The sequence below is a fragment of the Vicugna pacos genome, chromosome 1, assembly GCF_048564905.1.
Source record: "Vicugna pacos chromosome 1, VicPac4, whole genome shotgun sequence".
Classification (NCBI taxonomy): domain Eukaryota; kingdom Metazoa; phylum Chordata; class Mammalia; order Artiodactyla; family Camelidae; genus Vicugna; species Vicugna pacos.
The window spans coordinates 51,929,468-51,956,394 of NC_132987.1; the positions used below are offsets into that span (position 1 = coordinate 51,929,468).

Below are 26,927 nucleotides of genomic sequence, written 5' to 3' on the forward strand. Positions count from 1 at the left end.
ACTTAGAGCCAAATTCTGACAGCTGTCAGACAATATATTTTCTTAGATGTTTTCATTGCTACTGAGTACATTTTTTTTGTGAACATGGTAGAGGACTATTTTAAAAGACTGTTTTGTTTCATTTTGCAGGTGTTGCTGTATATACTGGAATGGAAACTAAGATGGCATTAAATTACAAGAGCAAGTCACAGAAACGATCTGCAGTAGAAAAGTAAGAAAACTATTTTCATTTATTCACACAAAAATACGATTATGGATATGTGTATTATATATGTGTAAAATATAGGTATAAAAATATTTCAAGTCAACAAAAGTTGTTATTCTTGAGGTTAGGAATGGTGTCTCTTTTACTTACTAATTTTTTAAGTTATTGAAATAAAGCTGATGTACAATATTGTGTTAGTTTCAGGTGTACTACATAATGATTTGACATCTGCATACATTATGACGTGATCATCACAATAAGTCTAGTGATCCATACAAAGTTTTTGCAATATTATTGACCATATTCCTTATGCTGTATATTACATACTTGTGGATTATTTATTTTATAACGAGAGGTTTGTACCTCTTAATCCCCTTCGCAATTTTATCCATCCCCAAACCCCAGCAAGCAACTGCCCATTTTTTCTTTGTATCTATGAGTCTTTTTATTTTGTTGTTTTGTTTTTTTGATTCCACATGTAAGGAAGATCATATAGTATTTGTCTTTCTCTATCTGAGTTACTTCACTTAGCATAATACCCTTTAGATCCCTCCATGTTGTCACAGGTGGCAAGATTTCATTTTTTTTAAGGGTGAGTAATAGTCCATTGTGTATATATGTGTGTGTGTATGTATATATATATATCACATCTTCTTTATCCAGTCATCTGTTGATGGATACTAAGGTTGCTTCCATACCTTGGCAATTGTAAATAACTCTGCAGTCAACATTGGGTACATATATCTTTTTTAACTAGTGTTTTTGTTTTCTTTGAGTAAATACCCAGAAGTGAAATTGTGAGATCATATAGCAGTTCTAGTTTAACTTTTTTGAGGAACCTCCATACTATTTTCCATGGTGGCTGTACTAATTTACATTGTCACTGATTGTGTGCTAGGATTTCCTTTTCTCCACATCCTTACCAACACTTGTCATTTGTTCTGTTTTTGAAGATAGCTTTTCTGGCAGGTGTGAGGTAGTATCTTATTGTGGTTTTGATTTCAAATGCTTACAGTAAATGACAGTTTTGGCCAGTTATTTTTGTTGTAAGTAATTATTCCAAGATTTTCTACATTTTTAGGAACTAATTTTAAGTGCAAACATAACTAACATTTGTACAGCATTAAGACGTCATAAAACTTCTCTCATATCAACCAACTTGTCTAAGCATTTGAACAGTAGCTTACCTATAGTAAATGTGCTTGTAATCTTACATACCTGTTCTTTTATTTCTAGTAAATAGATTCTATTAAATGATCATTTCTTAAAAACAAAGACTGTGTCCTTTAAATAGCTGCTACAATACCTTATATATTTAGTTTCTTATTTAACACCAGTATTAATTTCCAAGTAGATGAGCATAGTAACACATAATTGATACATTTTATAGTCTCTTTTTCTCATTTCAGGTCAATGAATACATTTTTGATAGTTTATCTAATAATCCTTATTTCTGAAGCCATCATCAGTACTATCTTGAAATATACATGGCAAGCTGAAGAAAAGTGGGATGAACCTTGGTATAACCAAAAAACAGAACATCAAAGAAATAGTAGTAAGGTATTTTATGGTGTTCTTGACTCTGTTGTATAGGAAATTTTATTCTTTGGCACTATTAATGCTTTGGTGATGACTTCTCATATGTGTGACCACTGTCATCCTGTAAAACCGTTACTTTTGAAGGGTGCAAAAGGACATTGCAAGTGAAGAGTAGCCAACGTGTTTGTGCTGGTTTGCTTTTTGCATTGTAGGCCATAAGCAATTATCTTTTTGGCATGACTTGAGTAGTTAAAAGAGATAACAAAAATTTAAATCGTCTATATTAGCATTCCACATCAGTACTACAAGTTGAATTTTTTACTCCATTTATTGTATGTTATCGAGTTAAAGAGTAAGTTGATTTATTTTCAGTTTTATCAGAATAAATCTAGGAGTCTTAGTATCAGTGTATTCATGTATGAAGTAACAAATCAAATTGTGTCATAAAAGTTTAAACTGGTTGAGTGTGGACTACCAGGAGAAGTTAACCTGCAATTTTAGTAAATAATTGTTCTCCAGATTTCACTTTAGATCAGAATACAAATATTGGAAGACAAATTTGGATCTCAAGAGACCACAGAGCAGATAACGACAGGAACGTTTTTTCAGTATCAATCACAATTAAATATTTTACCTTTCCCAGAACACATGTGGAGTTGCTCTGCCATTGAAGTAGGCTATTCCTGTATGGTCAATAATTAAGAATTTCAGTTTCTAATAGTTCTAGCCTAGCTATTATTTTAAATTTTTTAAATTACAGTCAATTTGTAGTTATCTGATTTTGAAGACTAGAAGTAGAATAGTAAATATACTCCAAAGGTTTTCATTATGGTTTTGCCACAGGTAGTTTTTAGTCGCAAAACGTTTTTGGTAGCTTCTATAAAAAGTAACAAATTAAGTAATTTGAATTTAACCTTTTCTTCTTTTACTGTGTTCAGGATTCTAATGAACAATAAAATAACCAAAGGAAATGTGTTAAAAAGACAATTCAGTAAATGAATTTCAATTCATGAGACTATTCTGCTTCAGAATGTAGTTGATGGTCTGTTTTGATATGAAACTGTCTTACAGTTTTCTTAAATATCTGATAATTAAGAAATTCTCATGTATTTTCTCTTACCAAACAATCATTTTCCCTCCTAGATTCTGAAATTTATTTCAGACTTCCTTGCTTTTTTGGTACTCTACAATTTCATCATTCCAATTTCATTATATGTGACAGTCGAAATGCAGAAATTTCTTGGGTCATTTTTTATTGGCTGGGATCTTGATCTCTATCATGAAGAATCAGATCAGAAAGCTCAAGTCAATACTTCTGACCTAAATGAAGAACTTGGACAGGTAATGATGATTGTTTTGTTTTTCTGATTTGTTATTTTTATCAAAATTATACATGTACAAAGATAAATGAAACAAAAATATTATGAGGCTTATACCAAAAAAAACACTACTTTGCTCCATACCTAATTTCTTATTTCACAGTTTTAAATATTAAGCCATTTCTTTCACTATTTAGCACTGTGTTTGTATATAGTATTCTTTGTTGTTTTTCAATTTGAGACATTATTTACCGTGGAATATAAAGTTATAACTCTTACACTACTCCTTTCACAACCTATGCAAACAGACGCATACCCACTTTACTGCCCCATGGTCCCAATATTGTTAAATCACAATTTGAGATTTAATAAATATTCACTTACTGACATTATTATGACTTTCAGAGTCGTTCACTAACTCCTATAATACTATGATTACATTTTCTTTCTTAGATGTTTTTGCTAGAGTTAATTGTTCTGTATTTTCATTTTTTAATTTCCGTATACCAAAAACAAATCTCTGACAAATAAATGAAACATCTCTACGTATTCAAACACATCAGGTAATCTAGGACTTCTTTAATCTTTATTGATCTCTCCCTCACTCTCTTTTGAAGCCTTTTATCTTCCTGCTTTAATTCAGACTTCTTTCTGGGCCAGCTTCTCAGCCGTCACCCTAGACTTCCTTTATCATCACCTTGGCAGTTCCTTTGTCTACCTCCTGTTTTGGATTTCCTGTCTTCTAGATTCTGTGTCTTCCCACCTGTGACTTACTTTCTTATTTCTTCTAATAACTTCTGAAAGGGGGTGCGTAAGAAAAATATTTTGAGCTTTGAAAGTCTGAAAATATCTTGATTCCCTTTTTACACTTGATTAATAATTCAGCTGGGTAACACGTTCTAGGCTGGAAATTATTTTTCCTCAAAAATTCAAAACCATTTCTCCATTTTTGTTTTTTTTCCCCTAGCTTCTAATGTTTCTGTTAAGTCTAGTGCCATTCTGACTCCCGGTTCTCTATGTATAGTTTGTTGTTTTATCTCTGAAAGTATTTAGGGTTTAAGAATCTTCTCTTTCTGCAATAATTCTGAAATTTTATGATAGTATACCTTGGTGTGAGTTTTTTGTTTTTGTTTTCTTTCTTTTTTTTCTTTCGTTGGGCGGTGAACACTGAACACTTTTAGTCTGGAAACACATATTCTTCAATTCTAGGAATTTTTTTAAATTTGATAGCATGTCTTTTTATGTTTTGTGGGGTTGTTTTTTTTTTTTTAGAAATTTATTAGTTTGGATGTCAGATCATTTATCTTGATTCTCTAATTCTTTTTGACTTTCAACTTTCATTTCCTTGTTTTTATAATCTGCTTTTTGGGAGAATTTGTGAACTTTGTATTTCCCCCTTTCTTTTGATTTCTTTTATATCTATTGTAATATTTTAAATTTCTAATAATTCTAGTATATCTGAATAGCCTTCTCTTAATTACATCTTATTCTTGTTTCCTGAATATAATTTATTCTTTTACCTCTCTGAGGATATTAATGACAGTTTTTTTAAAGTCTTCTGCTCCCTGCATTTTCTGTTTGTACAGAGTTCCTTTTTCAATACGTCAATTCTGCTGTAATGTGACACGCATCCCTAAAAATCAATGTTCTATACAAAATTGCTTAGTGAAAACCACAAGGCTTATTATAGGAAAATGAGATAGATGTACAATAAAACTTTGTCAGTAACACATTTAAAATAAAAAGATAGGAACCTGATAAAAACAGGGCTTGCTGAATTATTAAGAAATAGATAAATACTGCAATAAATATGGCAGTTTATTTTGGAAAAACTCTGACGTTTACTTGTGGAAATGGCCATCTGAAATATTCCAACTTATATATTACTGTGAAGTATTGAAAGGAAGGTTATCAGAAAACAGAAGGAAAGTTGTATCATATGTGGATGGGTGCAGCTTATGTATGGTGACCTGTGGTAGCTGCTAGCTGTTTGTACATTTCATGTATTCTAGGTGCAGTTTTCTCCATTCACCTACCATTTCTCATAGATGAAATTGTACATAACCAAACTGTGCTCATATTATGCTCAAATTTTGTCCTTATGTATCAATCTTATTGTAATAAATTCTTGTCCTTTTAAGACAGTGTTTTACCAGAATTTCCTATAATTCGTTTTAGACTCTACCTTTTTATGTAAGTGGATATCCTCAAATGAATACTAATGTTTGGTTTTCTTTACAAGTCTAAAAGTTTCCTCTAGAAAAGCCTGGCAGCCCAGCTGTTTTTTGGGGTGTTCCCAATATCGATATTGATCTTTTTTCAGTTTCCCCAGAGAGAATAACTGCGGTTGGTATTTCTTCTGCTTGTGATTGTTGGAGCTGTTCAGTAGAAACCTGTTTTTAGTGCACGGCTCACCCATTTTCAGCTTTCCACAGGGTCCAGATTCTCTCTGGTTCAGCCTCCTTAGAGAATAAACCCTATCCGCTATTGCTCTGATAGAAGGGGGTCAGTATCAAATTTGCAAAGTTATGAAGGGGTCAGGATTCAAACTGCTCTTGATACCTCCATTTTCCATCTCATCCTTTACTCCCACATTCAGTGATAGTTAGTACATCTACTTTTGAGAGTTTCTGGGGATAGGGTCTCTCCCATTGCTTAGGTTTCATGTTCTAAGTTCTGCTAAGTCACTTACTATTGATTCATCTCTTTTCCAAACTTGGAAAATTCCCCTTTTCATGTTGTCTCTTCTGTCATTGTTTCTGTTCTTTTTTTTAATTCGTTTACTCTTATTTTGGTGAAATTTGAAGAGGAACAGAGATAATTAATTGCATTTGTTCAGCCTGCCATTTTTAACCAGAAGTTGATCCATTTATTTTTAATAGCATTTAGGAGGCTTTAATAACTTAACACTAAATATTAATTCATGTCACATTTTTTGAATTATGTGTTACATATTTAAGACCTAAAAACAGCCTGTTTTTACTGCTTCTCAGGAACACATTTTTTCCCTATTTTTTTCTTTGACTTTTTCTATCCCTATTTTCTCCTCCTCGTTCCTTTATGTATGATAGATTATCGTTTTTCTGGAACCACACACTGTATGCTCATATGCTTATATCTGCATTCTCTTTAAGAAACTATAAATGATAACGGTCTTCAGTTTCTAATTCATCAGTTTCTTTACTTTTAAGCCTACAGGTATGTTTTTGTTTGTGCTTCTGTTACTTTTCTGTTTTTATGTTAATGAAATCTACTTTATTTCACACTCTTCTATGTCCTTTCATTTCCTTACTATCCAAGAAATTGTCTTATAAAGGTATCCAGTGACCTCTTTCACCAAAGTTAAAAGATTTAACTTCTTGATTTTATGTATTTTCAAATAAAAGTTAATTTATATTACTCATCACTACCATTTAATCTTTCTTATTATTGAAGTATGGTTATGTACAATATTATATAACTTACATATGTATAATATAGTGATTCAGTTTTCAAAGGTTATACTCCATTTATAGTTATTATAAAATATTGGCTATATTCTCCGTGTTGTACAATATATCCTTATAGCTTATTTTATACCAAATAATTTGCACTTATTAATCCCATGCTCCTATATGACCCCTCATTCACAACCACTAGTTTGTTCTCTGTATCTGAGTCTACTTCTTTTTTGTTATATTTACTAGTTTGTTGTGTTTTTTAGATCCCACATATAAGTGATACTATACAGTATTTGTTTTCCTCAGTCTGATTTATTTTGCTTAACATAATGCCCTCCAAGTTCATTGATGTTACTGCAGATGGCAAAATTTCATTCTCTTAATGGCTTAGTGGTATTCCACTGTGTGTATACACCATATCTTCTTTATCCATGCATCTGTTGATGGACACTTAGGTTGCTGTCATATCTTAGTAATTGTAAATAATGCTACTATGAACATTACCATGTGTCCTTGCAAATCAGTTTTTTTAGGGTTTTTTGTTTGTTTGTTTGTTTTTTGTATATATACCCAGGAGTGGAATTGCTGGGTCATATGGTAGTTCTATTTTTAGTTTTTTGAGAAAACTCCACTGTTTTCCACAGTGGCTGCACCAGTTCACATCCCCATGAGCAGTGTACGAGGGCTGTCTTTTCTCCACATCTTTGCCAATGTTTGTTATTTGTATTCTTTTTGATGATAGCTGCTGACCGTGTGAGGGTTTTTTTCCCCAACATTAACTTTACCTCCCTTTTTGTATATTGATCTTTTATTTTTGCAATCTTGCTGAACTCATTTATTAGTTCTATTAGTTTTTTGATGTATTCATTCAAATTTGCTATAAAAAAGGAAATAGATTAGTTTTTATCTTTTTCCCAATGTGAATACCTTTTATTTCTTTTTTCTTGCCTAACTACCTTGGCTAGAACATTCAGTAGAATGTTAAATAAAAGTGACAAGAGCAGACATTTTTGTCTTATTCTTGAACTTAAGGGGAAAGCATTCGGTTTTTCTGCATTAAGGTATGATCCTTGCTATAGGTTTTTTATAGATACATTTTATCAGATTGAGTACCCTTCTGTCCCTGATTTGTTGAGTGCTTTTACATGAAAGGGTATTGAATTTTGTCAAATGCTTTTTCTGCATCTATGGAGATGATCATTTTATTAATAGAATAAAGGACAAGTATTGTTCTGTTATAATGGTGGGTTTCATTGATTTGATTTTTGTATTTAACTAATCTTGTATTCCAGGGTTAAATCCCACATGTCATGATGTGTAATCCTTTTTATATCTTTTCGGATTTGTTTTGTTTGTATTTTCATAAAAGATACTGACTGTGGGTTTTTTTTCCCCTTACGATATCTGCTTCCCTTTGTAAATGACTTCTTTCTCAGATCATTATTGCAATAATCAAATCCTTACTATAATCCTACTTATATGAAGATTTGACTATTTTATCTTTCTTTTTGAGGACCTATCTTATTTTAGGGTTATTTTCCTAAAATTAGCCTCGAAGAATAATTAAAATTTATTATTTCATATTTTAGCTTATTAAGCATCCCTTGCACCCTTGTTCAAAGTTCATTCTTAGTCCTACTATTTAAAAATGCCTTATCCAGAAGGTAGAAAAGAAGTACTAATGCCACAATATCAGTCAACTCTGTAGATGAACGTGAACTTAAAGATTCCACAAACTTCAAAGTGTATATAGATTTAGAATATTTTGTCACCCTGTTTGTTTCCATGGCATCTATAATTATGTGATTGTGCTTGTTTTATAAGACTCAGCATCACTGTATCAATGTTAATAGGTAAAGGACTTCAGGAGACAGGGGACAAAGTTTTTTTGTTTAACGTAAGACCCTGAATACAAAGGTTTGTTTTCTTTTGTTTTGTATCTCTAGGTGGAGTACGTGTTTACAGATAAAACTGGTACATTGACAGAAAATGAGATGCAGTTTCGAGAATGTTCAATTAATGGTATAAAATACCAAGAAATCAATGGTAGACTTGTATCTGAAGGACCAACACCAGACTCTTCAGAAGGAAATTTACCTTATCTTAGTAGTTTTTCTCATCTTAACAACTTATCCCATCTTGCAACCAGCTCCTCTTTTAGAACCAGTCCTGAAAATGAAACTGAACTTGTAAGTAATTTTTAAATTAATAAATAGGAGTTTCCTTTAAAATAGTAACTCTTTGGTAGTTGGTGATTTGTAGAAGAAAATGTTTAAGTGTTAGTAGGCAAGGAATATACATTTGAAATATTTATCCTTTGATTCAGCACTGAGAATTTGTAGTTACCACTTCGTATGTATCTACTTTAGTTCTCAGGGTGTTTTCATGGGATTAAGGAAAGCCCTTTCTGCCTTAAAGTAAAGAAGATTTTACTAAGGAATAGAGCTTAAATTTATTTAATACCTTTTGAGATCTCAATTCTTCCATAAAAGAGTTTCCATCTTTACTGGCAATTTGGTTATGCCTCCTAAAAAAATACTCACTTTGAAGGGTCATAAGCAAATGTGACATTTTACCCTTTAAAAGTAATATGTCATCTTCTGAGGTGCAGCCAGCTATTATTTATGCAATTTAAAATTGTAGCAGTCTTATTCTACATCTTAGTTTACCAAATTATTAACTGTATTTATTGACTTTTTTAGAATTTTGTTTCCGGTTTCTTAAATGTTATTTGGTATTGGTATTTTTATTACGAGTATTAATTCTGTTTCTACAGATTAAAGAACATGACCTCTTCTTTAAAGCAGTCAGTCTCTGTCACACTGTGCAGATTAGCAATGTTCAGACTGATGGCATTGGCGATGGTCCCTGGCAATCCAACCTTGCACCTTCCCAGTTGGAATACTATGCATCTTCACCAGATGAAAAAGCTCTAGTGGAAGCTGCTGCAAGGTAGTTTGAGTCTAACTTTTAAATCTTCAGAAAAATACTTTTAAATAAAAAATGTGAAAATACTAGAAAATAATTTTAAATTATCAGACAAAATTCATAACACATTAAGGTATTTTATATGTGAATTTGAAATGTGTCATTAATTTTGTTGTTAAACTTGCATTAAGTCACATTTTGAAGCGATCTCTTTAAAAATCTGGTTAGTACAAAATAAGAATAATATAATTTGCGAGAAATACTTGTGTATGTATTGTTTTAGACCTACTCTGATCTTTTAAGTTCTCGCTCTCTTTTTTTTTTTTTTTGAGAATAGAAAAGTTTATGCTGCCATAGACAATAGGCGGGCCACACAGGCAAGAGGTGCCTGTGTGAGCCCTGAGGGTTGGTTGTTGGGGTCTTTTGTAAGGTAGGATCACAAGGTGCCTGATCTTGTACACAAATCTCTCATTGGCTGTTGGTGAGGTGAGGAGTTTAGAGTCCGTGAAGGGCAATGGGTGGGCTGAGACAAACCAGCCTGAGCTATTGTGAGATTAGGCATTACCTAGGGCTATTAGTTTGTTAGGGCGAACCCCAGTAATGGTTCTTAAAAATAATGCTATATTCAAAGGAAATACTTTAAAATACATCTTAAACTTATATTTTACATATTTTTGTTCAAGCTAAGTTATATTGTGAAACATCCTTTAAATCGTAATACTTCTTCTTTTTTTGATCCCTAGATTAGGCATTGTATTTATTGGCAGTTCTGAAGAAACTATGGAAGTTAAGACACTTGGAAAACTGGAACGGTAATTTTTTTCTTTATTGTAATTTTCTATATATTCATTATTTACTATAGATCAAGAATCAGTAAAGCATACCCACAAGCCAAATCTGGCTTACAGTCTGTTTTTGTAGAGCCTGCAAACTGCATTACATTTTTAAAGTGTTTTCCCCCACCAAATGCAACAGAGACCATATATGGCCTTCAAAGCTTAAAATAGTTACTGTCTAGCCCCTTTAAAAAAAGTTTACTGATCCTTGCTCTAGAATGATGTCAGTATAATATTGTATCTCATCAGAGTAATAACAATATTATGCTCTGAGTCTTTCATCTGCATTTTAGATGTTTCTTGAATTTATTGATGTGTTTATTTTTACCACTCTTGGAGTTATAAGTTTCATAAGTTTCTACTCACTAAAAAACTTCCTTGGGGGACGGTATAGCTCAAGTGCTAGAGCACACACTTAACGTGCATGAGGTCTTTCCTATAATTTTATCTTTTAGCCTTTAAAGAACTTCTCTCTTATTTCCAGTATTTCCACTGTGATAAACTAGTCCATTGTTATTATTCATACCTTTCATGGTTTTATCAATTCTGACCATATCTCAGCTACATCTGTGCTTTTCCAAACTATGCTTTTCCGAACTAATAGTGTCCAATCTTTGGCTTCTTTTATCTTGGAGCCTGCATAGCTCATTTTATCTACTTATAAGCCATCATTCTACTCAGTGTTTTTCTTTGAGATGTACAAAACATGCCTTATGTACATGGTTGTATAAATTCATCCAGAAGACATTTCAAGCCATACCTAACCCATCTACACAGTCTTTTACAGCCCTTTAGAGAGGCATTTGTTCCCCCTACGTGCCCAGTCCTAGGTTCAGAATCACTGCTATAATGAGCCTCTGTTACTAATTTGTTTGTATTTCTCAAGTATGTTTGGGCAAAAGAAGGGTTGAGAATCAGTCACCTTTTTTAGTGAGGGAAACATGGAGCTGGACTGATCTGGATTCCAATCCTTGTGCTGCCACTCACAAGCTTATTTGACTTTAGGCAAATTAGTATATCTTTCTGAGTTTAGCAGTCCTCATCTGTAAAATGGTAGAAGACCTACTGCGTTTGGTTTTCATGGATATTGATATAAGGTGTGTAAAGTACATAAGGTATTTGGTGAGAACTTAATAATAAATGTCAGTTCCTTCTTTTTCTATCTTGTATTGTTATTAAAGACTCATAATCCATCATCTTGAGAAACGTAGTTGAGATTAATTTCTTGTTCTGAATTAACCATTTTATCTATAGGGATTCTTTCCAAATACTCACTTATTCAAAAAGTAAAGATTTTGCCTTTCTTATTTTTTCTCCCTTAGGTACAAACTGCTTCATGTTCTGGAATTTGATTCAGATCGTAGAAGAATGAGTGTAATTGTTCAGGCACCTTCAGGTAACCAATCTAAACTTTTATGAATTTTTTTGTATCTAATTTTAAGAGCTTGATAACTCATTTTTCTTTTTAGGTGAGAAGCTTTTATTTGTTAAAGGAGCTGAATCATCGATTCTCCCTGAATGTGTAGGTGGAGAAATAGAAAAAACCAGAATTCATGTAGATGAATTTGCTTTGGTGAGTGCAAATTCTCTTACTTAAAAAACTCTCAGAAAGATTTGGGATTTCATTTTTTCATTAACGTTTTATCAAAAATTATAGAAATTCTACAGTTTTATTACATTATGTGTTGGCTCCTCATTGTTTGGTTAAAAATTGATTTTTAACCTGCTAAAATATGTCTTCTCTTTGAACCCATTACAGTCAGAGCCCTTATGACTGCAAGGACCACTCCCAATTGCTATATTAAAAAAGGAGATTTACAAAAATCCCACGGACGTAGAGAAACTAGAACACCCATTCATTGCTGGTGGGACTATAAATGCTACAGCCACTTTAGAAAATAGTTTGACAGTTTCTCATAGTACATAGAGTAATACAGAGTTACTATATGACCCAGTAGTTTCACTCCTAAGTATACACCTGAAAGTTGGAAACATATGTCCATACAAAAACTTGTGGCCAAATGTTCTTAGCAGCATTATTCCTAATAGCCAAAAAGTAGAAACACCCAAATGTTCATCAACTGATGAATGGATTGAACAGTCTTATAGCTATATAGTGGAATGTTATTTGGCCATTAAAAGAAATGAAGTATTGATATATGTTGCATCATAGGTGAACCTTGGAAAGATTGCTAAGCGAAAGAAGCTAGTCACAAAAGGCCATATTTCCATTTATATGAAATACCCAGAAGAAGCAAATTCATAGGGCCAGAAAGCAGATTAGTGGTTGCCAGGAGCTGGAGGAAGGGGTCAAAGGGAAGTGTATGCTAATAGATATGGGATTCCTTTAGCAAGTGATGAAAATGTCTGGAATTATATAGGAATAATGACTGCACAACTTTTGAGTACACTGAAAACCACTAAATACATACTCTTTAAAGGAGTGAATTTTATGATATATGAATTATGTCCTTTTTTTTTAAAGTAGAAATCCGATTTATTTATTTATCTATTTATTTTTAACTTTTTTTTTGATTTATGATCATTTTACAATGTTGTGTCAAATTCCAGTGTAGAGCACAATTTTTCAATTATACATGAACATATATATATTCATTGTCACATTCCTTTCTCTGTGAGCTACCAAAAGATCTTGTATATGTTTCCTTGTGCTATACAATATAATCTTGTTTATTCTACAATTTTGAAATTCCAGTCTATCTCTTCCCACCCCCGACCCTCTTGGCAACCACAAGTCTGTATTCTATGTCTATGAGTCTATTTCTTTTCTGTATTTATGCTTTGTTTGTTTTGTTTGTTTGTTTGTTTTTAGATTCTACATATGAGCGATTTCATATGGTATTTTTCTTTTTCTGGCTTACTTCACTTAGAATGACATTCTCCTGGAGCATCCATGTTGCTGCAAATGGTGTTATGTTGTCGGTTTTTATGGCTGAGTAGTATTCCATTGTATAAATATACCACACCTTCTTTATCCAGTCACCTGTTGATGGACATTTAGGCTGTTTCCATGTCTTGGCTATTATAAATAATGCTGCTATGAACATTGGGGTGCGGGTGTCATCCTGAAGTAGACTTACCATATGACCCAGGAATCCCACTCCTGGGCTTATATCCAGAATTATGTCCTTCTTAATGAAAGAATATAGAAGAATCTGGTAATCTCACAAAAACAAAATGCCACAATTTATGTGAAGAGGAAAATTATTAAGCAGTTCTCTCTCAGTCTTAGGGCTTCATAATCTCTCATTTCTGAATTTCTGAAATGTATGCTCCATACTTATCACTGCTCACCTGCCTCCTTTACTTATGGTTTCTTTTCTCCCATTACTTGTCTCTTAATTGTTTATGGTCTATATCATTTTAGTATCTGGAAGAAAGCTGACATGTAGTTGTCACTCAGTAATTGTTTGTTGTAGAATGAATTTATTAATTTCATACATTAATAACTCTCATGGTCCCTTAACTATTTATTTAAGAAAAATAGGTGTTCATAAGTTGGATCACTTGTAAATAAAGGAATGCCAGTATTTAGAAATCTTCTAAATAGTGTCATACAGTATTTTAAAACCTACCCTTTCCAAGTTCTGTTATTAGAACATTTATTTTAGGTTTTTCTGAGGAAAATGTGTTATAGGGAAAAAAACTTTCATAAGCTTTCAGATTTGGATGTCAACTTTCAGATATTCACACCATAAGGAAAATTTGCACCCAGTAGAATCAGATAATCAAATATGTATTCCTAAGTTTTGTGTAATTCCAGTTCACTAGTAAAGATGTTATAATTTAAAATCATTCATTCAGTGACTCTAGAAAGTATTGATGATAATGTCCACCTTACAGGCTTCTTTATTTAAATTGTGAATTTGTCGTACCATAAACCCTCAGGAAATTATAGTCCCCTTTGCTTAAAAAAATTCTTATAAAGTAGATAAAAATGAGCTTGCAGTGATTAAAACAGGAGAGTAGAACCTGGGGCTGCCTATCTCTTGGCAATCCTGAAGGTACCACTATGGAACTTTCTGGCTTTCCAGGTAGAACAGTTTTAAAATCACAGATAGATTGTCTTTATGATCCTGTCTAGGCACTAATACTCTACAATTCAGAAATCTTAATTATTTTGAGCAACTTTTTAAGAACTCATCAGAAATTGGAAGAGCTATGATATGTGTCCCATAACTTAGATGACTAGGGTTTTATGATGGTTTATGTTATTTCCTATCACTAGATAGTAGTACTTTTTTTCAATTGATTTTTGGTAATAGAGTCCTCAGTTTATTTCAGTGACTTCCTGGTTCCCCATTAGTTAGTTTTGTTCAATTTTTGTCTTTAATTTTTCTTTTCAGAAAGGGCTAAGAACTCTATGTATGGCCTATAGACAGTTTACATCTAAAGAGTATGAGGAGATAGATAGACGCCTGTTTGAAGCCAGGACTGCCTTGCAGCAGCGGGAAGAGAAATTGGCAGATGTCTTCCAGTTCATAGAGAAAGACCTGATATTACTGGGAGCTACTGCAGTAGAAGACAAGTAAGTACCAGATAAGCAGGCAATGTCATTTTTCTCTCATAAGAATTTTTCTAGCCAGGTGTTTTGAATTTGACAGATTCCATTTATTAACATTTTATAATGACAACATATTTAAAATAAAAATAGAGTTAAATCCTTAATTTTTCCCAGTCCATATATACAATTTTTATTCTAGCCAGATATCTGAAATTGTTGAAAGAATCCAGCTGTGTATAGTTGTGCTCCTCAGTGTGCTGTACAGAGACTTGAAACACCTGCCTAGTCCTCACTCACCCCCTACCACTGCCCACTTTCTCTTTACATTTTCAGCAGTGCCAAACTGTCTATAGTGCCCCTCTGAACAACAACTATAGTTAAAGCTATTGTATTTTATGCCTTTGTTCTCTGGCAAAGCTGTGCCTTCTGCATGGATCATTCCTCCCTTATCCATTTGTGAATACCTATTCATAAAATTTATTCCATATAGTACCCCTATTTCAGGAAGACCTTTCCTAGTCCATAATAGATTATAAATTCTCTTCATTGTTAAGTCTGTGTTGTAAGTAGTTCTGTTCTTGTCCTTTTAACAGTATAATTATTTATTTAAGGACTTTTTTCCTCTGTTAGCCTGTGAATTTCTTGAGGTCTGTTTATTCTTTGCCTTTGTTCCTCAGCATCACTCCCGATGTGTGTTTCATAGTTTCTTGAATTAAATTGAATTCTACAAAATAAGCCTATTGTTATATTTTTCTCTGTCCCCTGGATCTAAGGGTGCTTGCATTTTGCAAAATCTAGGACAACTTTTCCGTTGTCCTCATGAGGTTTCTGACTCACCTGAGGTTTTGTAGTTCTTTATTGTCCATGGTCTGATTTTTGAACTACTGAGATGAGAGATTTTCTTATCAGAAAAAAAAAAAAGAGAAATCTTCTAATTTGAAACTTAAGACTTTCTACTAAATAAGAGTTTGTAAAGACTGTATAGTTAGTTGGTTCTATAAAAATCAACTTTGAAGATACACTCTTAAAATCTGAAGTTGTACATTTTATGTTAGTCAATCACCAATCTGATTATTCCTATTTCTTCCCTAATGGGGAAAAAAATTTTCAGTTATTTTATTGTACTATAATATTCCCAAGTTAAGGAGTCCAGAACTCCTTACTTACTTGTACTATGTGTTTTATACTTAAAATGCAGTCAAAAAAGTATTCTCTACTACTAATTTTGTTTATTTTCAGACTACAAGATAAAGTTCGAGAAACGATTGAAGCATTGAGAATGGCTGGTATCAAAGTATGGGTACTTACTGGAGATAAACATGAGACAGCTGTTAGTGTGAGTTTATCATGTGGACATTTTCACAGAACCATGAACATCCTTGAACTTATAAACCAGAAATCAGACAGTGAATGTGCTGAACAATTGAGACAGCTTGCCAGAAGGTAAGAATAATTATCCAGATCATGGAGTTCAGGGGTCAGCAAGCTATGGCCCATGGTCCCAAATATGGCCCACTGCCCTTTGTTTGCAGCCTATGAGCTTAAAATAATTTTTACACTTTTTGATGAATGAAAAAGAATTCAAAGAAGAGTAATATTTTGTGATGTGAAATTTATATGAAATTCAAAGTTCAATGCCTGTAAACAAAGTTTTATTGGAACAAAGCCAAATTTGTTTATATATCATCAGGGAAGGCTTTTGCACTATAACAGCACAGTTGAGTAATTGCAACAGAGACCTTATGAACACTTTTATTATTTCTCACTACTGCTTGATACATTACAAATTACAGCAACACAGTTATAACTTGTTTTGAGTGCCACACATATTGCCATATGACTGACATTTTAGGATATTTTTATTACCAGTATTTACTTATCATGTGCAAGCATGAAAAGAAAAATGGACTTTTAATGTCATGTTCTTAAGGCACAGTGGAGTGTTGATTATTTTATTATCGAATTAGATGGCAAAGCATTTTGTTTATTATTCAGTGATAATATGCTTTAATATGCTACCTCTTTGAAAGACAATCAAAAATGAAATATAAAGTCTCATTACAGATCAGCATTAACAGATGGGCATTTGCAATTGATTTTGATGATAAGGAAGAGAAATTAACTTTAAACCCCAGTTAATCAAAATGTTCTTCCCTCTACATAAAAAAGTTTTCTGTTTTCATTAGTAGATTTCTATTATTTTAAAAAATTATACTTATTCTTACTATATTTTTTACTTGAAAAAGTTTGTTTCCTCTTTTGTAGTGTAAGTGCCTACCTAATACCTTCAATTTTAGCTTCTTAGCTCTCAAAACTTGAAATATTTACTTTTGACACTTTACTGAAAACATGTGCCAACCCCTGATACAGTTCACATGGCCGAACTGGGAAATTAATCAGCACTTTACTGTTCAAAGAAAATTTCATAAGCATTTATTATCTAAATTCTCTTTTTCTCTGAATCTTCTTTTTATAGGGAGAGCAGTCTTATCTAGGAGCCCCCCCCACTTAACAGAGTCTAATTTTTCACAGTGAATTAGGAGTACTTCAGTGGAAGCATCAGGGTTGCTTGTATGTAGACACCTTAGATGTTCTGTAGGTACCTGTCTTTGCAGTCTTATGACATTAACGCAGAAAAAAATCCAAAAAGACATTACCAGAGTTCTCAATGTACATTCAGAGCTTTATTTACATTTATTATGCAGGCATTGATGTGGTGTTAAACTGGATTTCATCAAAGAAAAACTTATTTAAAGAATGTCTTAAAGAGACATTACAACGCTCAGAGGAGTATTTGCTTGAGTTCATAAAGGTGATTTATCTAGATTATTATACTACAATTTTGGAGCAGTGTCATCACTGTTGTGGCTATTTAAAATTTTAAGTATGATAATGTCAGGAACTCCCTAAAACATAGGCATTAGTTGCTGAGAATTATTTACTTTATATATGCCTTTTAAAATATTATTCCTGATTATAAAAATAATGTTCATTTAAAAATACAGTTACAAAGAAGATATGATGCTTAATGATATAATACAGCCATCTAAAGATAATTATTATTTATGTATATTTTTTAATTGAAGTGTAGTCAGTTTACAATGTGTCCATTTCTGGTGTACAGCACAGTACTTCGGTCATATAGAAACATACATATAAAAAAAAGAAACATACATATATTCGTTTTCATATTCTTTTTCACCATAAGTTACTAAAAGATATTGAATATAATTCCCTATGCTATACAGTATAAACTTGTATATCTATTTTATGTATATTTACATATTTTAGAATTTTTTTTAATCTTCTGTATATGTGCTTTTAGTGAGTGTTAAGATCATGGATATTGTTCATTTCTCTTTTTGTGCAAAAGCTGTATTATAAATTGAGGGTTATATCTTAAAATGAATTTTAGGCTTGCTATGTGAAATTTGTATTATATTTTAGAGATACCATCTTTTTGGTGGAATGTGTTTTCTGAGTTATACACGTAAGTCAATTGGATTCTTATTTACAGACTTTCAGGAAGTTATCTAGTCTAAAAATCTTGGGTAGAGGAAAGAATTCCTTACCTTTGAAAGCTTTAGTATGTATATCCATTCCTCCACAAGCATTATTAATTGTCTCCTATCTAGGCATTCAGAACGGAGTCATATAAAATGTATTGTTTACTCTCAGAATACTTACAGTGTGTAGGAAAAATAGAAGTGAATATATTGTCATAGACTTCTCACAACTGAGGCAAGAACAGAGGGCTGTCAGTGGATAGAAGAGGGAAGCTTAGCCTACACAGCTAAGCTCTACCTCTATGGAAGAATTCATGACTGTTGTCTCCTGAGATGAAATGTGAACTGGTCAGAGAGTAACACCAAGAAGCAAAGCGAACAGTGTATGCAAATTCCCAGAGCTGAGAAAAAGACTCATTTGATGACTTGATAGTAGTTAAGTATAACTAGAGAATGGATAGATGGGAACAGGTGTGGGAAGTATTGAGACATGAAGCTACAGAGATGAGCAGTTGCTACCTAGTAGGTGCTAGAACTGTGAGGTGTTTTTCCATATTTCATAACTATCTAAATACCAGTTCATTGCAAAGTTGATTATCATCTCTTTTACTCATCATACTACTCTCAGTTCTGCTTAATCTTAACTTTCAGGTAGTACAACTTAGTTCTTCCTTGAGATACTAGTTTTGTAACAGTGAAGTCTGTGAGTGAATGAATGGTCCATCTTTCAGTAAGAATCTTTTGTTTACTAAATGAGTGTAAATAATATGGCTTCAAAGTATCTTATAGAAAATATAATTATTTTCCTTTTTAGAATTACAGAGGATCATGTGATTCAGCATGGTCTGGTGGTAGATGGGACCAGTCTGTCTCTTGCACTCAGGGAGCATGAAAAACTATTCATGGAAGTTTGCAGAAACTGTTCAGCTGTACTGTGCTGTCGTATGGCACCACTGCAGAAAGCAAAGGTATGTTTATGCTATAAAAAGTCCCATAAAGATATTTAGATCTAAGAGTATTCTTTAAAGTTAATGCCTTATCTTATTCCATTTGGTGGTATGCAATATATGAATCTTACTCAAAGGCAGTAATTCATATTACAAATTTTAACCCTTGTACGTTAGGCCTTTGGAAATTTCAGAGTGAATATTGAAGTTTCAACTATTCATAATGACCTAGAAATGAGTCACTGTGGCTAAAAATGTCCATGTGATGGGTAGCAGTGATTTTCCTGAGACACAAAATTGAATTGTGATAACCAAAGTTTTGCAAGTTAGTTACTTAACTAGTGAGGGAGCCTGTAAGACTTAAGTTCTTCTGCGTCTTCAGGTGGTTCTGTTGATCTTTGCTTATTCTTGCATTCTGATGAAGTGGAAATTCTCTTTGTTAAAAATGGCTATTAAGTGATAAGTAGAGCTTCAGTAAAAAGTTGTAAAGCCAGTTAACTTGTGATATGAAGCTGCATATAGGAAATATTTTAATTTCATCTAAGTATGATTCAATTAAACGCCTATATAGATAACTTTATAACTGTATTCTACACAAGGATGTCCTTTGAAATGCATGTCGGAACACTGATTGTTTCTCATATAGATCTAATAAACTATGCATTAGTTGTTTTTAGCTTCATGGAATTTTGTTACAATGTCAATATTTTAATTATTATAATCCATGTACCCCAATTTATAGAGACTAAAACTAGAGACCAAACAGAGCAAATACCTAGGTTCTTTATAAAAGTACATTCAAGTATTCCAAAGAAACCTTTCTTTTGATTTTACTGAATTTAATCTTGATTGCTTTTTCAATTAAAAAAAATTTTATTATAAGGGAAAATAATTATCTTTCCTCTGTGTCAAATGAAAAGAATAATTTCTTGGGAAAGAAAAATTTTGCCTGACAAAGTTCAATTAAGTATAATTATCTTTTTACAAACTTAATTATTATTAAGCTTTTTATAAATGGAACTGTATTTAAAAGATTCTTGCTTCTCATCATAAAATCCAAAGATAGTACTCTGTTTTGCTGTGTCATTTCTAAAAGACATTCCTAATACTTAATGGAGACACCCCTCAAAAAATGAACCCCAGTGCATATTATTATATAACAAAATTAATTTTTTTATTTCTACTCTTCTTACAACAGAGTCATTTCAGATAACTGACATATATTTCTTATATAAACATAAGAAAATTGAAATTTTATCATAACTAATTAATTGTATGTCTTTCAGGTAATAAGACTGATAAAAATCTCACCTGAGAAACCTATAACACTGGCTGTTGGTGATGGTGCTAATGATGTAAGCATGATACAAGAAGCACATGTTGGCATAGGTGATTGATTTTTTTTCTGAACTTTTAAAGTTGGTATAATTATTTGGTTATTTTGAATTTTCCTTTTGTAGGCTAAAGCACAATTATCAAATATGCAAATGAAAACTAAGTGCAACAGAGTAATATATCTCATTGTATCCCCATCAGAAAACTATTATAATTAAGCCGAATATTTAGGGTATTTTAATTCCAAATTTTCAAGAAAATAAATACCACATTAGTAAATTTTATCTTTGGTAATTCTCCTTCCTAATGAAATGACGTTATTTTTACATGCCATTTTGTATTTTCATGCTTTTTTAAAATCATTTTTAAACTCTGAATTTGTGATTTACATAAATGCCCTTATGATTTTAAATTCCTGTTTTAGACACTGTTATTATTTATTTGTCAGTCTGAAGATTCTGAAACTTATTTGAAAGATGGTTTTAGAGACAGGAAATTACAACAAACTGTAATATAAAAATTAAATTTTTTAATAATTTTCTAATTTAGTAACCTTTATTCTGATTTCTATACTATTTTTGCCTAAAGTTTTCATTGGATGCAGAATACTAATATGACTTTATTATATTTGAATTATCCGTCATTTCATATTTAAACCATATTCTGACCTATCTGCCCGAGTAATTTTATTATACAAATACAGAAGCAAAAGAGAAAAGTATGAGATTTTGGTGAAGGATAAAATTTCAGAATTAAAAAAGAAAATAGTCCTCACCCTGGAATTGCTTTTATCCTGTGATAGGTGGTTGTCAGGTCTAATATTTCTAGTGTATCTCTCAAATTAGCTTCTTCCTCTTTGGGATAATTAACTTTTCATTTTGAAAACTGCATTATCTTTCCACTATGTATACTGTTGTTTTCCCTTAGATCTTCATAACAATTTGATAACTTCCGTATATCATTTGTTAAACCACAGAAATCTACAGTATTTATAACTGTTTGATTCTGATATGGTAACAGCCAAACTAGTGAATAGAATCGATTCAAACATCTGGAAATTTAGATATAACAAAGGAGATGTTTCAAATAAATAGGGAAACAAATTATTTGATTTAAAAAATACTGATATAACTAGTTAATTATTTGGAAAAGAAAAAAGTGAGTTCTTTTCAATTGCTTATAGCAAAACCAATTCCAGATGGATTAAAGATTTAAATAATTTTTAGCAATAATAAAAGGTGATAGGAAATTTTAATAAATAATCCTGTTATTTGAGATGTGGAAGGATCCTTTAAGTACAAAACCAGATAAAACAAGGAACTAAAAAGGAAAAGATCAGTATGTGTGGCAAAAGTAAACACTCCACATAAACAAATTGTGAAGACAAACCGGGAAAGAATATTTGCAAAATAGATGACAAAGTCTTAATATTCCTTAATATGTGAGGTCTTATCAAATTCAGAAGAATAAGAAAAACACCCAAGTAGAGATACGTTGAATGATGTGAACCATCAGTTGTCACAAAAAGGAGAAATCTTAAGTGAATACTAAATGCATGAAAAAAGTGTTCAGTCTCACTAGTAATCAAAAGAATGTAAGTTAAAATTGCCTGTGAGATTGGAAAAAATTACAAAGATTGATAAAGCCTGGAATTTGCAAAAGTATAGATTAGTAAGTGCTCATGTATGTTGTTAGTGGGAATGTAAATTGGTACACCCTGTGTTATTATGTATAACATTTTTAGGTGTATACCTATTGGTCTAGCAATTATGCATCTAAGAATTTCTTTTAAGAAGATAAATGATCATGTTATAAACAATGTCAATAATGTAGTGACAAAAGCAGATTACAGAACAAATAGTCCCATGTTTATGCACTTGTTTGTATATGTATTAGATATACACACATGAAATATGCAGAAGAAAAAATTCTAAAAGGATGTAGATCAGAAATAGTGGTTTTTCTCTAGGAGTTGTGACTATAGGTGGTTGTCTTTACATTTTGGAACATTTTGATCTTTTTATGACAAAAATGAAAATTTTTAATTTTGAAAAAATGATTTTATCAAAACTGCTTCTACATTGAAGAACCAAACTTGGTAGTAATTCTTTTGAAACCTAAAGGATTATTGTAACCTGAAAAAAAGTATGCACGTTTATCAGATAAAATTATGTGCTGATCTGAAATATTGTACATTTTTCTTTTTAAAAAGGCACACTTTGACTTACGCATAAAAGTTTTAAAAGTTAAGCATGTAATTATTAGAGAAATGCAAATCAAAACTGTAGTGAGGTACTGGTCAGTACCACACTGGTCAGAATGGCCATCATTAAAAAGTCTACAAATAACAAATAGAGAGGTGGAGAAAAGGGAACTCTCCCCTACACTGTTGATGAGAATGTAATTTGGTGCAACCACTGTGGAGAACAGTATCCTTAAAAAATTAAAAATAGACCTACCATATGATGCAGCAATTCCACTCCTGGCCATATATCCAGAGAAAACTGTAATTCAAAAAAGATACGTACACCCAAGTGTTCATAGCAGCACTATTTACAGTAGCCAAGATGTAGAAGCAACCTAAATGTCCATCAGCAAGTGAGTGGATAAAGAATATGTGGTACATATGCACAGTGGAATACTGTTCAGCCATAAAAAAGAATGAAATAATACCATTTGCTGTGACATGGATGGACCTAGAGATGATCATACTAAGTAAGCCAGAAAGAAAAAGACAAATACCATATGATATCATATGTGGAATCTAAAATATGACACAAGTGAATTTATTTATGAGACAAACTCACAGACTTGGAGAACAAAGTTATGGTTACCAAAGGGAAAGGGGGATGGGAGAGAGATAAATTCGGAGTTTGGGATTAGCAGATACAAACTACTCTATATAAAACAGATGAACAACAAGGTCCTACTGTATCATACAGGGAACTATACTCAATACCCTGTAATAAAGCGTAGTGGAAAAGAATATGCGTTTATATCTATAACTGAATCACTTTGCTGTACACCAGAAAGTAACACAATAATGTATATTAACTGTATTTCAATAAAAAAAAATTTTTTAAAACCCAAAACACAGTTCAGCATGATCATTTTTGCTTGGTGCAAATTACTCAACTTGTGTATTTTTTATATTCATTGGAAATAGTGAAGTTAAAGCTGTTAAAAATGTTCTCTTCATTAGAAATATATTAACTAGTACTTTGTGCTTGTTAATCTAAAAATAGTTTTTCTCCTTAGATCCTGAACTTTTAATTTTATTTTCATATTAATTGTATTTTATCTTATTCTAATACTTTGAAAATTGATGTTACATCCTTGGTATTTATTGTGGCTTTGTATTAGTTACATATTTGATTTAAGTAGAACAACTTTTTGGTAATCTGTCTGCTGTATTTTAGGACATAGTGATCCTAAGTTCAGGTTTGACTTCTGTAGATAATTAAGATATTTGCAGAGATATCATGAAAATTACACTTACCAGTTATGAATGAATTTGCCTTTTTGTCCCCTTTATTGCAGGAATCATGGGTAAAGAAGGAAGACAAGCTGCCAGGAACAGTGACTATGCAATAGCTAGATTTAAATTCCTCTCCAAATTGCTTTTTGTTCATGGTCATTTTTACTATATTAGAATAGCTACTCTTGTACAGTATTTTTTTTATAAGGTGAGTTTTATGGAGATATTTTAGAATCTATTACTGATACAGTATTTGAGGTTTGAACTTAAGGAATGCTATTACTCTTAAAAATTATTTCTATAAATAAAAATAACAGTCTATGGATATACTTCTGTTATTTTGTCATAAATCGAATGTGTACTCACAGAAAGCTAATCAGTGGTTGCCTGAGGACAAGGGTACAGGTGATAGAATTGACTGGAAAAGGATATAAGAGAACTTTGCATGACAGAAAAGTTCTCTAATTTGATTGCGGTGGTAGTTACATGGGTATATAAATTTGTCAGAACACATCAAAATTCACACTTAAAATTGGTATGTTTTATTCTATGCAAATTAGAACGCAGTTAATTTGATTTCTTTAGTGTTATTTTGTCCTGAGCCAGTAGTAAGTCTTAATTTTAATTCTAATATGATGATTTCAAACAGATGTTAATCTTTTTGGGGCCATGAATTACCATTTGGTTATCTGATAGAAACGTATAAACTATTCAGTATAGGAATTTTAGATGCATAAAATAAAATCCATAGGTTTACAAGGAAACCAATTATGTTGAAATACTCTTCTGTCTCTTGACCCTTTGGGTCGAACGTAGGGTTCTGTGGAACCAACGTTAAAAGCCCCTGATTACCAAGACATTAAATACATCACAGTGCTTGTCCTATATTGCATATATTCCTGTAATTAAATAATAACTAAAACCCAATGAAAGGGCACAGGTAGATTGCATTATACTAATAGACGCCAATGGCAGATTTTTTCTAGCTGTTATCATAGCTTTTGCTGTGACATAAGTATGTTAAAATGGAAGGATGTTTGATAGTCCCATTTGTTGTATTTTTACATTTTAAAGCAATTTTAGCCCTAAAAGTATAAGTAAACCTTACCTACTGTCCTAGATACGAAAAATACTGAAAAACAGTTGGCAGGTTGTAAACTCAAAATTATGGTATTGCTTGGCAGTATTAGCAGTCAAGGGTATTTTCATGCTGACAATTGCAGTGCTACTTAGACAACTTTTAGATTTTTCTTCAATAAAATGGGAATCCTAATTTTCCATTGTATATGGACAAGTTCTTATGGGCAGATCTTCTACTTACCATGTCAGCTGAGATTGTTGGACTCTTTAATAGCCGGTTTTAGAAATTATTTCTCTTTTGACCTAAATATTTTAATTATTTCCATTCTTTTTTTTTTTTCAGAATGTGTGCTTTATCACACCCCAATTTTTGTATCAGTTCTACTGTTTGTTTTCTCAACAGGTAGGTAAATAGAAGCTTTTCTTTTATCCTTTTAGAATAAAGTTTGTATGTTTAGTTTTTGATAGATACTTAAAGGGATTTTTTTCCATTTTTCCTAGTCCTACAGATAACTAAACAGAACTTTTCTAATTAGTATATTTAATTAGTATAATATTTATAATATTTATTCACTCTGATTTTCAGTTCAAAGTGCATCTTTTTTGGTTTGTTTTTTAAGATTACTCTTTTTTTTTTTTTTTTTTTTGGTGGAGGTAGGTAATTAGGTTTATTTATTTATTCTTAGAGGAGGTACTAGGGATTGAACTCAAGATCTCATGCATGCTAAGCATGCACTCTGCCACTTGAGCTAAGCATGCACTCCCCTCCAAAGTGAATGTTAATACCAAAGTATATTTTAATTCTGGATGCTTTTTTAAAAAATGGATGTTAACTCTTAATAGTTTATGAATTTTTTGAACTCTTGAATAGTTTATGAATTCAACTCATATGATATGTAATATTTCTGTAAAAATCCATATGAAGCCAGGCCAGATAACTATTGGGGGATTACTTCATTATTTATTTTTTGACTCAGAATTTTTTTTAGATTTAGAAGGAACCTTAGTGATTGAGTCTAGGGGTAACCTATAGGTTTTATCTCAGAAGGTAACTAAATAAAATTGATAGAGGCCCCAGGAGAGCTATATTGAAAAGAGTCTTGAAGCTATAGGCTCAGAGGGAAAACTCTGTGATAAGTTAGCAGTAGCTGTGAATGCACACATGGTGGATCTTTTATTGTATATATGTCCCATAAAAAAAGGAGATTGAAATCCATGGAGATTAAGTAACTTGCCCAAGATCTCATAGCTAAGTTAGTAACTAAATCATCCTTGGACCTACTGCTTCTGAGTAACTGAGCACCATTTTCACATACCACATTCCACATATCTAATTGATCGAGACATTTGTGTTAATTTGTTGAAATGACAAGAGCTTAATTATTTTAGGTTTTTTATGAGTTGTTTCTACCCATAATCACCATTTTCTCCTCTGTTTACAACTTGTTACCCTAAATTTCTAATATTTGCTTGGACATTGATTGCCAGTAAAATGTTTGTTTGCTTAGGTGAAAAAAAGAATGCTGTAAGAGTATGTGACAAGGAGACTTAACCTATTTTGATTAGGTTTTCAAGTTCATAGTATAGTTTGAGAGACAGTATCAAAATCAGCAGAAACAATATATGAAGTGTAGGCCAAGTGCTAAGCCATTAGTACAAGCAGTAGCATGTATGACTGTTTAGAAAAGGAAGCTATCATCAAGAATTTGAGCCAATGATTTTAAGTTTCCTGGATCATGGATTAAAGGAAGTACAGCGGTTAGATGGGAAGACAAAGCCATGAAAGCAA

At 32.0% G+C, this 26,927-nt stretch overlaps 1 protein-coding gene across 4 annotated transcripts in view; it reads left to right on the forward strand.

The window, feature by feature from the left end:
• ATP11B (ATPase phospholipid transporting 11B (putative)) overlaps window positions 1–26,927 on the forward strand; it is a 97,485-nt gene that overhangs the window by 40,359 nt on the left and 30,199 nt on the right. For all 4 annotated transcript variants that reach the window (XM_031682006.2, XM_031682011.2, XM_031682016.2 and 1 more), the window contains exons 10-23: window positions 130–211; window positions 1,615–1,765; window positions 2,888–3,085; window positions 8,450–8,692; window positions 9,280–9,455; window positions 10,175–10,243; window positions 11,590–11,663; window positions 11,737–11,840; window positions 14,635–14,816; window positions 16,032–16,235; window positions 19,113–19,266; window positions 20,532–20,634; window positions 24,121–24,266; window positions 25,482–25,541. In XM_031682006.2, the coding sequence (XP_031537866.1) occupies window positions 130–211; window positions 1,615–1,765; window positions 2,888–3,085; window positions 8,450–8,692; window positions 9,280–9,455; window positions 10,175–10,243; window positions 11,590–11,663; window positions 11,737–11,840; window positions 14,635–14,816; window positions 16,032–16,235; window positions 19,113–19,266; window positions 20,532–20,634; window positions 24,121–24,266; window positions 25,482–25,541 (1,946 nt within the window). The remainder of the gene's footprint in view (window positions 1–129; window positions 212–1,614; window positions 1,766–2,887; window positions 3,086–8,449; window positions 8,693–9,279; window positions 9,456–10,174; window positions 10,244–11,589; window positions 11,664–11,736; window positions 11,841–14,634; window positions 14,817–16,031; window positions 16,236–19,112; window positions 19,267–20,531; window positions 20,635–24,120; window positions 24,267–25,481; window positions 25,542–26,927) is intronic.